The sequence below is a fragment of the Hypanus sabinus genome, chromosome 9 (assembly GCF_030144855.1).
Source record: "Hypanus sabinus isolate sHypSab1 chromosome 9, sHypSab1.hap1, whole genome shotgun sequence".
Taxonomy (NCBI): Eukaryota; Metazoa; Chordata; class Chondrichthyes; order Myliobatiformes; family Dasyatidae; genus Hypanus; species Hypanus sabinus.
The window spans coordinates 47,374,779-47,389,262 of NC_082714.1; the positions used below are offsets into that span (position 1 = coordinate 47,374,779).

A 14,484-nucleotide genomic window follows, 5' to 3' on the forward strand; every position below is an offset into this window, starting at 1 on the left:
CCTCTTCCCCCCACCCCCCAAACTTCTTTCTCTGACTTCGTTTTTTTTCTTTAGTTCCGATTAAGGGTCTTGACCTGAAACATCATCTGTTTATTCTTTTCCATAGATGTTGCCTGGCCTGCTGAGTTCTGCCAGCATCTTGTGTGTGTGTGTGTGTTGCTTGGATTTCCAGCATCTGCAGATTTTCTCTTGTGCCTGATGTATGCATTTTTGCTGCCCAGGTGTTCTAGGGTTGAGTGAAGAGCCAGTGAGATGGCAACTGCTGTGGACTTATCACTCCAGTGGGCAAACTGGAGTGGATCCAAGTCGATTCACAGGCAGGAGTTGTTATGGTTCATCACCAACCTCTTGAAACACTTCATCACTGTGGATGTAAGTGGCCGAAGTGAGAGGTTAAATACAGATCTCAGTAAACACTTCAGTCAATTGATCAGCACAAACCTTTAGTACTTCGGCTGGGCTGTGTTGTTGCGTGAACAAAATCGCCGGAGAAAATGACTGGCAGATACAAAGCAGCTTCTTTATTCAACAAAACAAGATACAGCAGGCATCATATGGAGATGCTTTCGGTGGAAAGGTCTGCTGGCTCAACATGGGGTTTGATATTTATATGTTGGAACACATAGGACAATTCCATATTTACAAAGTATATACAATGCTTTCTGTTGAAACTACATGCAAACCTCACCTTCTGATTCGCATCCATCCCACGGGTGCCAGCATTGTCTGTGGACTGGGATTCACAGCTTTAGGAATGCATTGTTCCACATTAAATCCACAATACATTTTCAAGGAACAAAAGACTGGTAGCCAAAGCCATTTGCTAAATGTAAATGACCTTAACCCAAAAATCACTCTAACAGGCTGTATGCTTTTCATGGGTCCACCATGTAGGGACTCATTCGTTTACAATTATTTTAATAAAGTATCTGACAATCATGGTATGTTCATTCAGATCCACAGATGAGTTCTTGAACAAGGCTTAGTCCACTGACTCAGAGCAATCCTGTAGTCAGTCCTTTGCCTCCCACAACCACCCCTTTGTTGTCCTGATCTCTGGAGCTTTGTTCTTCAGGCTCTGCCTATATGCAGGTAGGAGAAGGACAGCCAAGTGACCAGATTTTATTGAAATGCGGCCTAGGCATGGAATGGTAGGCATTCCTCATCTTAGTGTAATGGTGGTCTAGTGTGCTGGGACCTCTGGTGCTGCAGGTTATATGCTGATGGTAATTGGGCAGAGTTTTCTTCAAACTAGCCCAGGTGAAGTCCCAAATATGATTCGAAATGCAACTGGATCAACTTTTTCTTGTTTGGAGATTGCATTGTACAGTATCTCAAGTGCTTGATTATACTGCTGGTGGTATGTAAACTACAGTCAGAATTATGGAGGAGAACTCCCTCGATAAGTAGAATGGACGGCATTTGACCGGAACACAGGTTTGACAAAACCGCCACATCAGAGCACTACTGAGTGTTTATCATGAAACACACCTCCACCTTTTGCCTTTTCTGAATCAGCAGCTCGGTCTATCCCGTGAATCGAGAAACCTTTGGGTCTGATTGCTATACCTGGTGTGCTGGGAGTAAGCCACGTCTCGTTCAAACATAGAACACAACTATCTTTCATTTCCCTCTGATACAGCAATCTTGACCTTTGGTCCTCAATTTGGTTCTCTAGCAACTGCACGTTTGCTAACAAGGTGCTGAGTAGAGGGAGTCTCATTCCTCTGTTTCAACCTGGCTTGGAGTGTTCCCTCTCCTGTCCCCCAACCTCGCTTTTGGCTCTGGCAATTGAACCTTTGTCCGCTTAGAAGTGCTGTACCTGCTTGCTTGAGAGTTTGCTGAGTCCTTCATGAGGCCATGAAGCCTGTAGATTTATAAGTCGATTTAAAAGTACATTGCTTAAAGGGAAATTATATGCTGCAGATTGCAGTGAGAGTAAATCAAGAGATATGTTTAGAAGTATTGTACATTCCCCACAGAATGTTGCCATGGTTCACTGGCACCATTTTGCTCTCACACTGTATTTGTGCATATGACAATAAACTCGACCTTGACTTTAACTTTCTTTTATGAGGAAGATGACGAGTTTTTTTGTTAGCAAGTGCCACTGGATAGCAATCCAAAGTGAGAATTTCAAAATGTTTATCCATTTAAGCTTGCTAAGACTATTCATTGCATCTCCATTTCAATCTTTGCTTGTCACAGGCTAAAGATCAGCAATACATGAGACAGCATGTATAAGTTTGTACGTCACAAAGAAACTTTGAATTTACAGTTTAATTTTAATCTGTAGATTAGAAAGACAACTTGGTTTGCGGTTTGCTGCGAAGGGTGTGATCCATTGTTATTGTTATTAAAAGTTGCAGTAAATTGTGGGAATATGCATCTATTAACTACTATAATGATACTCCATAATAAGTTGAGGAGTGACTGGCCGGGAAGCATGAAATGCATTTGCATGAACGCTAAGTAGTTCATGCTTTCGTGGAATATGTGTTTAACTGACGAATTAACAGAAAATTGATTTGTAGGACTTTTTGTCACTTGTAATTCTGATTCTCCTTGCAATATTGAATAAAATCTTGATATCTAATTTTTTTTTGCAAGGGTACTTAATAGCAATAATTTGCAATTTGTGCCTTAACAAAAGATATGTTCCAATGCACTAAAGAATTTTAAATCATGCATGATGTTTGTCCAAAGGCGATATTATAGGGTTGGATTATCAATAATTTAGTCACAGATGGATTTGATGAAAGATGTGAAAAGCTTGGTGGAGTTTTCTGACATGATCTCTTGGATCATACAAAAGCGAGCCATTAGCACAAGAACCCCTCTGGGCAGGCTTGCTGCACAGAATGTGGTGGAGCATGAAGTTTGTACTGCACAGGTTGCAGTGCAAGGGAACGATAAGGGATTGATAAAACATGGGATATGGATTTCTGATTTGACGCATGGAGATTCAGATCTTGTTGATCAGTGTGTTGTTAGAAGTTACAGAAAAAAGGATGTTGGTGTAGACAGGATAAGCATGGTGACATTTTGTTTTACTTTCCTCCTCCAAGACTGTTCCACAACAGTCTGTCCAGTGGTGACCAATGGTTAGAGTCAGGAAGAAGAGGAGCCAATCAAGAGAGTTTTGAATAATTATCCAGAGGTAACAGATAGACATGGGTTTCAACTGCAGGTGAACTGCTTTGGAGGTTAAGTGAAGTATACAAGGGATGGTGAGGAATCGGATTTGGAAATTAATCTGATCAGGGCTAGAAGGGGATAAGATTGCTCTTGAAGTATAGAGTTTGCAGTGATGGCTGAATAGCATTCGTAATATTGAGAAGGAAGAATATGTGATTTATGCAAGACTATTAATTGGAAGAATAGTTGGACAGCATTGAGACAGGCAATTGTTGAGAAATGGAGGTTGATTTAGGTGTTGATATTTGTAAGTGGATCTTACTCTATATCTGTAGACAGTGGCATTAGGAGAGCTGCGATTTGGTGAAAGAAAAGAAGGGTCCAGGGATAAGTTGTTGTGGAACAGTCTTGGGGCAGGAAGGTAAACAAATAAGACTTAACTGACAATAGACTAACAGATTTGAATTGATCAAATGCAGTCAAAATGAGTGAGAGAACTGGAGTGTTATAAATGTTTGATGTGATTATTTATCAAAGGTTGCAAAGAGTAAGAATTGATATACCGTGGTATCTATTCATCATATAGTTTTTCTGGTAATATCAGAATGGCTAGAGGCAAAGGAAAGGCAAATTTATAAATAGGCAGACATTATTCAAATCCATCAATCACAAAATATTTTGTATAATATATCAAATAACTTGGTCCATTTCTGACACTTTTCCCTTTCTTGATCTCAGTCACTGGAAATAACTGTTTACTGATATCTTTTATAAACCCACTGATTCCTGTGGCTATCTTGATTATACCTCTTCCCACCCAGTCTCCTGTAAAAGTGCCTTTCCCTTTTCTCAGTTCCTTTGTTTCTGCCACATCTGTTCCCAGGATGAGGTTTTCCTTTCCAGGACATCAGAGATATTCTCCTTCAAAGAACAGGGTTTCTCTTCCTCCACTATTGATGCTGCCCTCATGTTCTTCTCCTCCATTTCCCAAATATCCACCCTCATCCCATCTTCCTGTTGCCTTCGTAGGGATAGAGTTCCTCTTGTCCTCACCTACCACTTCATGAGCCTCCACAACTCCTGCTATTTTCAATAGGACCCTACCACCTTGGAGTGGGACTTAACACACCTTTACCTCCCCCCCTAACTATTGTAGGGATCACTCCCTCCTTGATTCCCTTGTTCATTTGTCCCTCTCCACTCATATCCTTCCCAGCACGTATCTCTGCAAGTGATAGACATGCTACACTTGTCCATTCTCCTCTTCCCTCACATAAATTCAGGGCTCCAAACAGTCCTTCCAGGTGAGGCAACACTTCACATGCATATCTATTGGGGTCATCTACTGCATCTGATGCTCCTGTTGTGGCCTCCTCTATGTTGTTGAGACCCGAGGTAGATTAGGTGTGTGCTTTGTTGAGCACCTCAATTCCATCCGCAAAAGAAGTAGTTCCCATTGGCCAACCATTCCAATTCCTATACTCATTCTTGTTCCAACATGTCGGTCCATGGCCTCCTCCACTGCCAGGATGAGGCCGCTCTAAGGTTGGAAAAGCAACACTTCACATTCTGTCTATGTAGATTCCAACCTGATGGCATGAACAATTTCTTATTTTTTTCCCCTCTCCTTCTGCCCCCCCTTCATTTCCTCACTCTCTCCTCACCTACTTATCACCTCCCCACCTCCCCCTGGCGCCCCTCCTTCTTCACATTCTCCCATGATACACTCTCCTTTTTCTATCAGTATCCATGATACTATCAGATTCCTTGTTCCCTATCTCTTTGCCTTTTCCACTTATCACCTCCGAGCTTCTTACTTCATCCCTCCCTCCCCACTCACCTGAATTCACTTATCACCTTCAAGCTTGTTTCCTTCCACCTTCCCCCCCCCCACCTTATTTTGGGTTCTTCCCCCTTCCTTTCCAATCCTGGAGAATGGTCTTGGCTTGAAACATCGACTGTTTATTCACTTCCACAGATGCTGCCTGACTCCAGCACTTTTTTTGTGTGTGTAATTGTGGAATGTACCGGGTTGTCTTTGGGCTTTCTCCTGCATTCACATATTATGACTTTTTGTCTTTGAAAATGTATAGTATTTCCATCTTTTTTGGTTTAAGCCAAGCTGCTTTTAGTGTAGGCAAATTGACATTTGGGAATGTAATATTTTGAGCAAACAGAAATTTCTTTCCTGTTCAGAATCAGATTTATTATCATTGTCCTATATATTGTGAAATTTGTATTTCTTCGTGTGGCAGCAGTACAGTTGCTTTGAAATGCTAATAAACATAAAACCTGAGATTTAATGAGTGGTTTAAACCTTTCCACTAACAAGTTAGGAATGTTAAGGGTTTAATTATTACCATGGAAATTTTCATTAACTTGAAGGATGCCAAACTGGTGGCAACTGGTTTAGAGGAAAAGGGAGGTGTTAAATCTTTTAAACATTATTTCTCAGCTTGTCCTTTCTATTTCAAACAAATCTCTGACCATTCACTGTGTTTAATTTGATATAAAATTGGACTGGGAAATTGAATGGAGAAACATGTTGGAGGTAATAATTTTACTTTTTTTTTGCAGTATTTTGGGACTAGAGTCAGCTTCTATAGTATGTGAAGTGCTTAAAAAGGTTTGCCAGCCAAATCCCACAGGTATTTTCCTATTGTAACCTTTTAAAACGCTTTGGAGTTTTCTTTTTGTTTTCTCCCTCTCCCTCACTGAAACAAGTATATTTTTGGGTTTTATTGAACTTAGATCCCACACATTTCACTTTTTAAAAAAATAAATGTTTTTTTCTCTATTCTTTGTGTGCAGTAAGGGAGGTTACATTGAACAACATTTTTAGCATATAAATAAATTCAGATTTAGTAATGTACACATTGTAAAATAACTTTCCCCATAGATTATTGGATTTTTGTATAATGATGGCACTCAAATCATATTAGATCCCATACTCATTTGTGATTGTTTAAAGTCAGCCGTTTTGTCAGAGTGTAGATTTGGATGAGGGATGCACAAAAAGCTGGAGGTATTTAGCAGATCATGCAGTATCTATGTAGGGAAATTACAGATGATGTTGACTACCCACTGAGTTCCTCCAGCTTTTTATATGTTGCTCCTGTTTTCAGAATCTGTTGTCTCTTGTCTGATTCGCAGGGTGGGAGCAAGTGGTGGTGATAGAATTTGGAAAATCACATAACTGTCAGTTGGAAAGTGAAGTATACATAATTTTTAATTTTTATAATTCTCATCTTTTGTTTTCTAATGCCGTTGGTTCCACATCCTCCTCCCTTCTGTGCACACACCACTCTGTACCTCACACATATTGCACCATCCTCTTTTAGCTCTTCAGCCTTGCAAGATAATTGCAGTACTCCATGTTTGGTTTCCTGCGCTCTCTTCATTTTAATCATTACATCATTGGTGACTTCAACTGTCAACACTGAACTTTATAATTATTGCCTGAAACCTTCTACCCCTCTCATTTTATAAAAATGTACTTGAAAATATATCTCTTGATTGAGCTCTTGCCATGAGTCCTAATATCAGCAAATGCCACTTGATGTCCAATTTGGTTCATAAAGCTCCTGTGAAGAGGCTTCAGTTGTTATAACACATCAAAATCAAAATGTATTCAGTAACTTAATGCCAGTTTCCACCCTGCCTTCACTTTCATACGGTCCATATTTGACTGTTCCCTGTTGACATCTGTACCTTCATCTCAGGGAATATGTTAGCAATTATTATCTATTATGAGTCTACCAATTCCCTCAGCTGTCTCAAATAAACTTTTCACCCTTCTTCCTGTAAGAACTCCATTTCATTATTTCACTTTCTCTATCATTTCTGTTCTTTCCAGCTCCTTGAAGGGGTAACAGGATGTATTTGATTTTGAACAATTTGAATTTCTAGGGTTACATGGAATGAAGGGTTGCAAGATCAACAATGAAACCAATATTATTACAGTCACAGACTGCTTCACATCTACTAGTACTTTTCTCCGGTGACTTTATTCTCGCAACATTAGGTTCATAGGTAAGATTTTGGGGACAGGGATGATGGAGAGTTGTAGGTTAGGGGCAGTAAATGAGGAGTTTGGGTAGAAACCAGTGTTTGGAGTCCGGGTGGGACTGCTCTGTGGTCAAACGTCACCAATCCCGGAGGTCGCCTCGGCAGGTGCTGAGGAGACCAGAGATCCCCAAGTTAGTGAGTCCTTATCGGAGATCCATACAGGCGGAAATAATGAGGGCTGGTAACCCCCAAAGTCATCAGGGTTAGAGGTCCAAGCAAGTTGGACCTGTGAGTACTGGGTCAATACTCAGATGTCATCAAGTCAAGAGTTCAAAGCAGAAGGTTGGTCCAGAGCTCAGTGTGTCTGGAGTTAGAAAGCTGAAGGTTGAAGATCGAAGTCTGCAAGCTTGGAGGTAAATGCCCGAAGAAGACATGAGGGCTTGTGACAACTTCTCCCCCCACTCCACCCCCATATCACTGGGGTTGGTGGTCCATACAGTCTGGGAGTTGAGGCCCAAAAGTCAAATCTATGATTGGCAAGTACTGGGGTTTTGCCCCAGTTGTCAGCGAAGTCTCATCTGATGTCTGTGAGTCTAGGGCCAAGGACTGGAGACCCGGAGGCAGCCTGTTTTCGGGTTGTAGGCATGCCTGTGTGTGTGAATGGGTGGAATGGTGAAAGCGGGGCTTGTTGTGCTGTATTGTGGTGTTGTTGCTGCTGCTTGTTTTGTTCTGCTCAACGTAGTGAGCATGTTATGTCAGCGGTAGCATGTGTAGCAGCACCAATGGCCAGTCCCTAACTCAGCCTTGGGTGTATTGGTTGTTAATGCAAATTATGTATTTCACTGTATATGTCATACATCTGAATCAATGAACTGTGATTGAAGCACCAATTTATAGATCATTGAGTGTGAAGTGAAACTTATTTACTGGAACTTGAACCCTACCAAACTAAAGTCAAATTTGCAATGTGCTATTTGTTACATCATGTACATCATGTTGTATAGTTTCAGAGTTTTTAGTACATTTGTGCTCTTGTTTAATATGCTACTCCACAAAAATATATTTTTGATAATAAACATGTTTTTAAGTGATTGAGATGGAATGAACATGCCTTCTGTAAACGATGGTATCTTTTCCTGAGTACACTGTTCAGATGCATATTGCAACTTCAAGTGCAACTTAGCTTAAAAAGTCACTCTGTAGGGAGGAGAATTTGAAATTCTAACAGCATTTACAAATGAATTTACAAATGTTTCCTGGCAGTTTTTCAAATTTGTAGTGGTTCATTCAGTGAATTGTAAGTTCTGAAAACTGCCTTTGGCAGAGTTTTACACTGAACCAATGAAGACCATAAAAATCCATTTGTGTTGAGCATGAGACATTTCAAAAATCAAATGGGTGTTTAAAAATTTTAAATCCAGAAGATTTGTTTAAGAATGTTGCATGAGATCATTGCTGTCCATAGTTAAATAAAATAATAATTAATATTCTACTTGAGCTGTAAGATGGACTTCAAAAGATCATAGCTGTGCTGCAGACAAAGCAGATAGTCCGTTGAAGTTGAAGGTCCGTGAAACTGGCTTTTTATTCATAGTTGGAATTTGTAAGAGTCCGTCTTCCTCTTCTGAGGAAGATGTGTAAGCTAGCAATTTGTACTCTTTGTAAAAATATTTTATCCCTGTTGTAGCTGTTACTGATAACCGGCTGCTGTTCTTCCTTGGTCATCATCCATCGCTTTTAATGAGAAAAGGGCAGGGATAGGAGTAGAACGTACTGATGGTGTAGGCATGAGGGTAGTTTATTTCTGCTCACCTGCAGGCTGTGGATATATGGTCTCAAAATAGCTGGATTTGAATTGTGTTTTGGCCCCTAACCTCTAGCACTCATTTCCTACTTTTGCCCAAAAAGCTTTTGTGTTTGTGGGTTGGGCCATAGGTATTCATGGCCAGATTTACCATTCCACCACCTCCACAACCTCCTGCCACATGACCCCTTGGATTGCTGCCTGATTGGCTTTAAAAGAAGGTAAATCTGGAAGTGGGGCTCTTTCCTTTCATTAATGCTGACAAGTTGTTAATTTCTTTTTAATAACCCTGACTTGGAGACATTAGAAGATGTCAAATCAAAGTATGTTTTAAAAATAATTAACGAGAACAAGTAAATTGTAAGTGATTAAAGAACTGGTTTTGCCTCCCATTCTGTGAGCTTGGATATCCCATTGGAATTGATGGATATGAGATGGAACCCCAGATTTGACCTGGCACAGACCTGAGTGAGGGTTTTCTCATGACAATGTGTTGCCTTTGGTGACTTAGTAAGTCTTGACTTCTGCATTTAGCATTGTATGTGCCTAAGTCCACAAATAACTGAAGTTGCTCTCTATGCTGCTTTCATTTTGAAAGGACTATATAAGAGCAAGGAAGTAATGCTGAGACTTTATAAAGCATTGATCAGGCTGCTTTCGGGAATATTGTGGGCAGATTGGGGCCCCATATCTACAAAAGATGGTGTTGCTATTGGAGAGGGATCAGAGGAAGTTAATGCAAATGAACACTAAAATAAAAGGGTTAATATATGAGGAGCATTTGCTTGCTCTGGGCCTGTACGCTCTTTGAGTTTAGAAGAATGAGGAAGAAATTGAAAGGCCTTGATAGAGTGGATGTGGAGCGGACTGTGCTGCAAAACACAGCTCGAACCACGTCATCAAGTTCGCCGATGACACAACTGTGGTGGGTCTCATCAGCAAGAATGACGAGTCAGCTTACAGAAAGGAGTTGCAGCGGCTAACAAACTGGTGTAGTGCCAACAACCTGTCTCTTAATGTGAACAAAACAAAAGAGATGGTTGTTAACATCAGGTGGGCACGGAGCGACCACTCCCTGCTGAACATTGAAGGCTCCTTGGTAGAGATCGTTAAGACCACCATATTTCTTGGTGTTCACCTGGCGGAGAATCTCACCTGGTCCCTCAACACCAGCTCCATAGCAAAGAAAGCCCAGCAGCGTCTCTACTTTCTGCGAAGGCTGAGCAAAGTCCATCTCCCAACCCCCATCCTCATCACATTCTACAGGGGTTGTACTGAGAGCATCCAGAGCAGCTGCATCACTGCCTTTTTCAGAAATTGCACCATCTCAGATCGCAAGACCCTGCAGCAGATAGTGGGGTCAGCTGAGAAGATCATTGGGGTCTCTCTTCCCGCCATCACAGACATTTACACTGCACGCTGCATCCGCAAAGTAAACAGCATTATGAAGGACTTCATGCACCCCTCATACAATCTCTTCTCCCTCCTGCCACCTGGGAAAAGGCTCCGAAGCATTCAGGCTCTCACGACCAGACTATGTAACAGTTTCTTCCCCCATGCTATCAGACTCCTTAATACCCAGAGCCTGGACTGACACCTTGCCCTACTGTCCTGTTTATTATTTATTGTAATGCCTGCACTGTTTTTGTCCACTTTACGCAGTCCTGTGTAGGTCTGTAGTTTAGTGTAGCTTTCTCTGTGTTGTTTTTTTCAGTAGTTCAGTCTGGTTTTGGTACTGTGTCATATAACACCATGGTCCTGAAAAACATATTTTTACTATGTAGTAAAAAAATAATTTTTACTATGTACTGTACCAGCAGTTACGGTCGAAATGACAGTAAAAGTGACTTGACTTGGATATTTCAAATATTGAGAATGTCTAGTGTACCATATAAGATTGATTATGAGAATGTGGAAGGTGCACCTGTGGCTGTTTAATAGTGCGGTGAGTCAATTGAGCCTTCTACATGCAAAGGGCTCTCCCTTTTTGTGTGGACTTTCAAGAGCGCATGTTTTCATCTTGGTGGGTGCAGATTGTTGCTTCCTAGTGTGTACCGTTGATAATGTGATAGTAAAAATGTTTATCATACCACTCCATTGTAGTTCTTGCTTGGAACATGCACAACATATTGTGACAAGGATGAAAACAAAAATGGCCCCCCTACTCTGAGCACCCAATCCATTTTGGGTGCACTGACCCCTGGAACATGGCTGCAATGGAAGAAAACCTTTCTGGACTACATTGAGGTTTTAACACTAGCCGCAAAACTGGAGGAAGCAATGTAACTCAAGTTTCTTTGCATGTAATTGGGAGACCTTGAGCAGAACTACTTTGATGCTCTGCACCTATAGAACAGATTTGAAATAACAGACATGTTTGAGGTTTTGGACAATGTTTTGGGGATGTAGGGCAACGTCTTTATGGCATTCTTCAGGTTCTGACAGCTTCAGCAGACCTTGTGAGGCTGTAGATAATTTTATTATAAAACTGACCTTAGTGGTGCAGGAATGCAAGTATGAAAATATTCCCCGAGCAAATTCGAAGAAGCGATGCTTATCCAAGAGTTGATTGTTGGAGTCCAAGATGGAAGGACACAGGAGAGATTCCTGTTGAAAATGCATGATTTGTCTTGGGATAAAGCGTGTTCCATAGCTCACCACCAGGAAGCAGTCAAGAGAGGCCTTACACAGATTCAGCCAGCCCCTATCCACACTGATTCAGATAGTACTGGAACAGGAGCCCCCTCCTGAAAACATCAATGTTTGCCAGCAGCTACCAACCCACACCCTACAGTCTCCAGGCAGATCACGTAAACCTCCATAGAGATATCTTGCTGTGGTGAAAGTCATACCCAATAGTCTGATTGCTAGCATTAAAAGACCGTCTGCTGGTTCTGTCAGAAGGTAGGACTCTAGAGAGTGAGCTCAAGAAAGTTTGCTAAGCATTGTGCCATAAGAAAATGGCAGGATTCAACTATCAGCTCTGCACAAGGGAACAGAAGAAAGAAGTGGGTACTTTTTTCCAAACCCATTACACTGGCCAGTAAACCCAACCTCTTTACTTGGTTACGTCACAGTAGACATCCAGCCTGTGAAATTTGAGCTGGATACGGGGTCAACTGTTACAAAGATATGCAAACTATCCTTGAGCCAGATTCCAAAATTATGACCAGCAAGCTCAGTTCCACGGCTCTACTAGAGATAGTGTGGGAGTGTGTGGTTCACCGGGTGATCTATTTCACTTAACTATGCATGTGGTCAAGGGAGGCCAAATGCCTAATATGTTGGGCAGAAATTGGGTTAAAAAGATGCTGTCAATAACTGCAATAACTGAATTCTCTATTATAAAAGCACCAGTGTGTTTTCCATGCCAATGCTTTGGTTAAATACTGTGGTCCAGCAGATTAATTAAAGTTTAACGCAAATGCCAGCTGAAATTTTACAAGCCCACCCATTGCCATTGCTGTAAGTCCAAAGACAGGAAAATTTGACCTAGTGCAGAGAGCAGATGTGGTACAGGTAACCTTCAGAAGTACATGAATTAAGAGGCTTGTTTAGATAACTGACAACAGCTCCGTATCACGAAGCATCAGAAGGATTGGAAGACGTGAATGCAAATGGTGAAACAAGACCTTTCCAACGAAACACAGGGTGAGTTGGCAAAATTAAGCAGTTTCATTGTCCATTTCTCACTTGTCTCAAACGAACTTGCCTGCTGAGTGAATGTTTAAGTGCACCTTACACACCGATAAGATCTATAGCCGGCCTTCCAGGAGCAAATTTGTGGCAAGCAAAAGGCCATGAAACAAGAATAAGATATGCATACCAGACCACACAAATATTTGGTGGACCACAGACAAAGTCTCGCACGTACATCTCGCAAGAAGAAACCTGGCTGCCGGCTATCATCCAGCGTTGTCATGGTTAAGTAGCAGAACTTGAGCTGACAGATAGTTAAAGCTTGTGCAGCTGGATCTTAGACTTCGTGTCAGATTGCAGGTGGTAATAGTGGGCTCCCTCACCTCTACCCCTCTAACTCTCAATATAGGAGCCTATTAGGGCTGTGTACTAAGTCCTCTCCTGTATACCCACGACTGTCACCACCCACAGCTCTAATCTGCTAATTAAATTTGCCGATGACAGTACATTTTTGAGGTTTGAGGTTTGCCTTACCTCAAACAATAATGAGGTGGCCTACAGGGAAGAAGTCATCTCTCTGATGTAGTGGTGTCAAGAAAACAGCCTGTCCCTCAGGGTCACAAAAACAAAGTAACTGGTTGTGGATTACAGGAGCAATGGAGAGGGGCACGGGCAAACCTGTATCGACATCAATGGATCTGGGGTTGAGAGGGTTAACAGCTTTAAGTTCCTTGGCATCCACATCACTGAGGACCTCACGTGGTCTGTACGCACCAGCTGTGTGGTGAAAAAGGCACAATAGTGCCTCTTTCACCTCAGATGGTTGACAAAGTATAACATGGGGCCTCCAAATCCCAAGAACTTTCTACTGTGGCACAATTGAGAGCATCCTGATTGGCTGCATCACTCCCAGGAGTGGGAGCTGTACCTCCCTTAATCGCAGGATTGCAGAGAAGTGCGGACAGCCCAGCGCATCTGTAGTTGTGAACTTCCCATGATTCAGGACATTTACAAAGGTAGGTGTGTAAAAATGGCCTGTAGGATCATTGGGGACCTGAGTTACCCCAACCACAATCTATTCCAGCTGCTACCATCCAGGAAATGGTACCACAGCATAAAAGCCAGGACCAACAGGCTCTATGACAGCTTCTTCCACCAGGCCATCAGACTGATTAACTCACGCTGATTTGAGTTACATTGATTACATCTGTTACATAGATTGTTCTATTTATTATAAATAACTATCATTCTACCTTGCACGTTTTAGATGGAGACGTAACGTAAAGATTTTTACTCCTCATGGATGTGAAGGATGTTAGAATTAAAGTAAATTCAATACAATTCGAATTGTTTGGTGACATCTGGATTATATATGCCAGAGAACTGACAAGGGAGCTGGGGAAGCTACAGAAGCGTCCTCTGCTGATGATCTCATGGACGCTTGCTTCATCAAGGGAAGAGGGGACTCACAGCTCCCTGACCTCAACATCATTTCACCAGGAAGGCAGAGAGATGGTAGTCCACAAGGGTATGCCAGCTAGTTGACTTTATCTCACTGATTCTCTTCCTCTGTTCGCCATCCATGATGGGGTGGGGGTGGGTGGGAGGAATGTACCAAATCAGTTTGATTACAAGAATGTGGCAGGCATGTCTGCAGTCTTTTGATAGGGCAATGAATCAATTGGGTCTCTGAGTGTTGGGCTCTCTTTTTGTGCAGGCTTTCAAGTATGCATGTTTCCAAGTTGGTTTGCTGCTTCCTTACTGTAAGTTGCCTAGTGTGTACCATGACTCAGTTAAAATGCTTAATCATACTACTTTGCTGTACTTCTTCCTCTGTATATGAAGCATCTAGGGTCAACGGGTACAGCTTTAGAACAACCCGTTCCATTAGAACA

At 41.7% G+C, this 14,484-nt stretch overlaps 1 protein-coding gene across 9 annotated transcripts in view; it reads left to right on the plus strand.

Moving 5' to 3' along the window:
• The window catches only part of LOC132399358 (E3 ubiquitin-protein ligase MGRN1-like), a 149,139-nt gene that overhangs the window by 11,426 nt on the left and 123,229 nt on the right, over positions 1-14,484 (plus strand). For 6 of the 9 annotated variants that reach the window (XM_059979616.1, XM_059979617.1, XM_059979621.1 and 3 more), the window contains exon 1: positions 13,874-14,117. The exons of 2 other annotated variants lie outside the window; for them this stretch is intronic. In XM_059979616.1, coding sequence (XP_059835599.1) covers positions 13,889-14,117 — 229 coding nt within the window. In that variant the 5' untranslated portion in view covers positions 13,874-13,888. Of the gene's footprint in view, positions 1-5,548; positions 5,690-13,873; positions 14,118-14,484 lie in introns of those variants that run through there. One more of the 9 variants, XM_059979620.1, reaches the window with a different exon arrangement.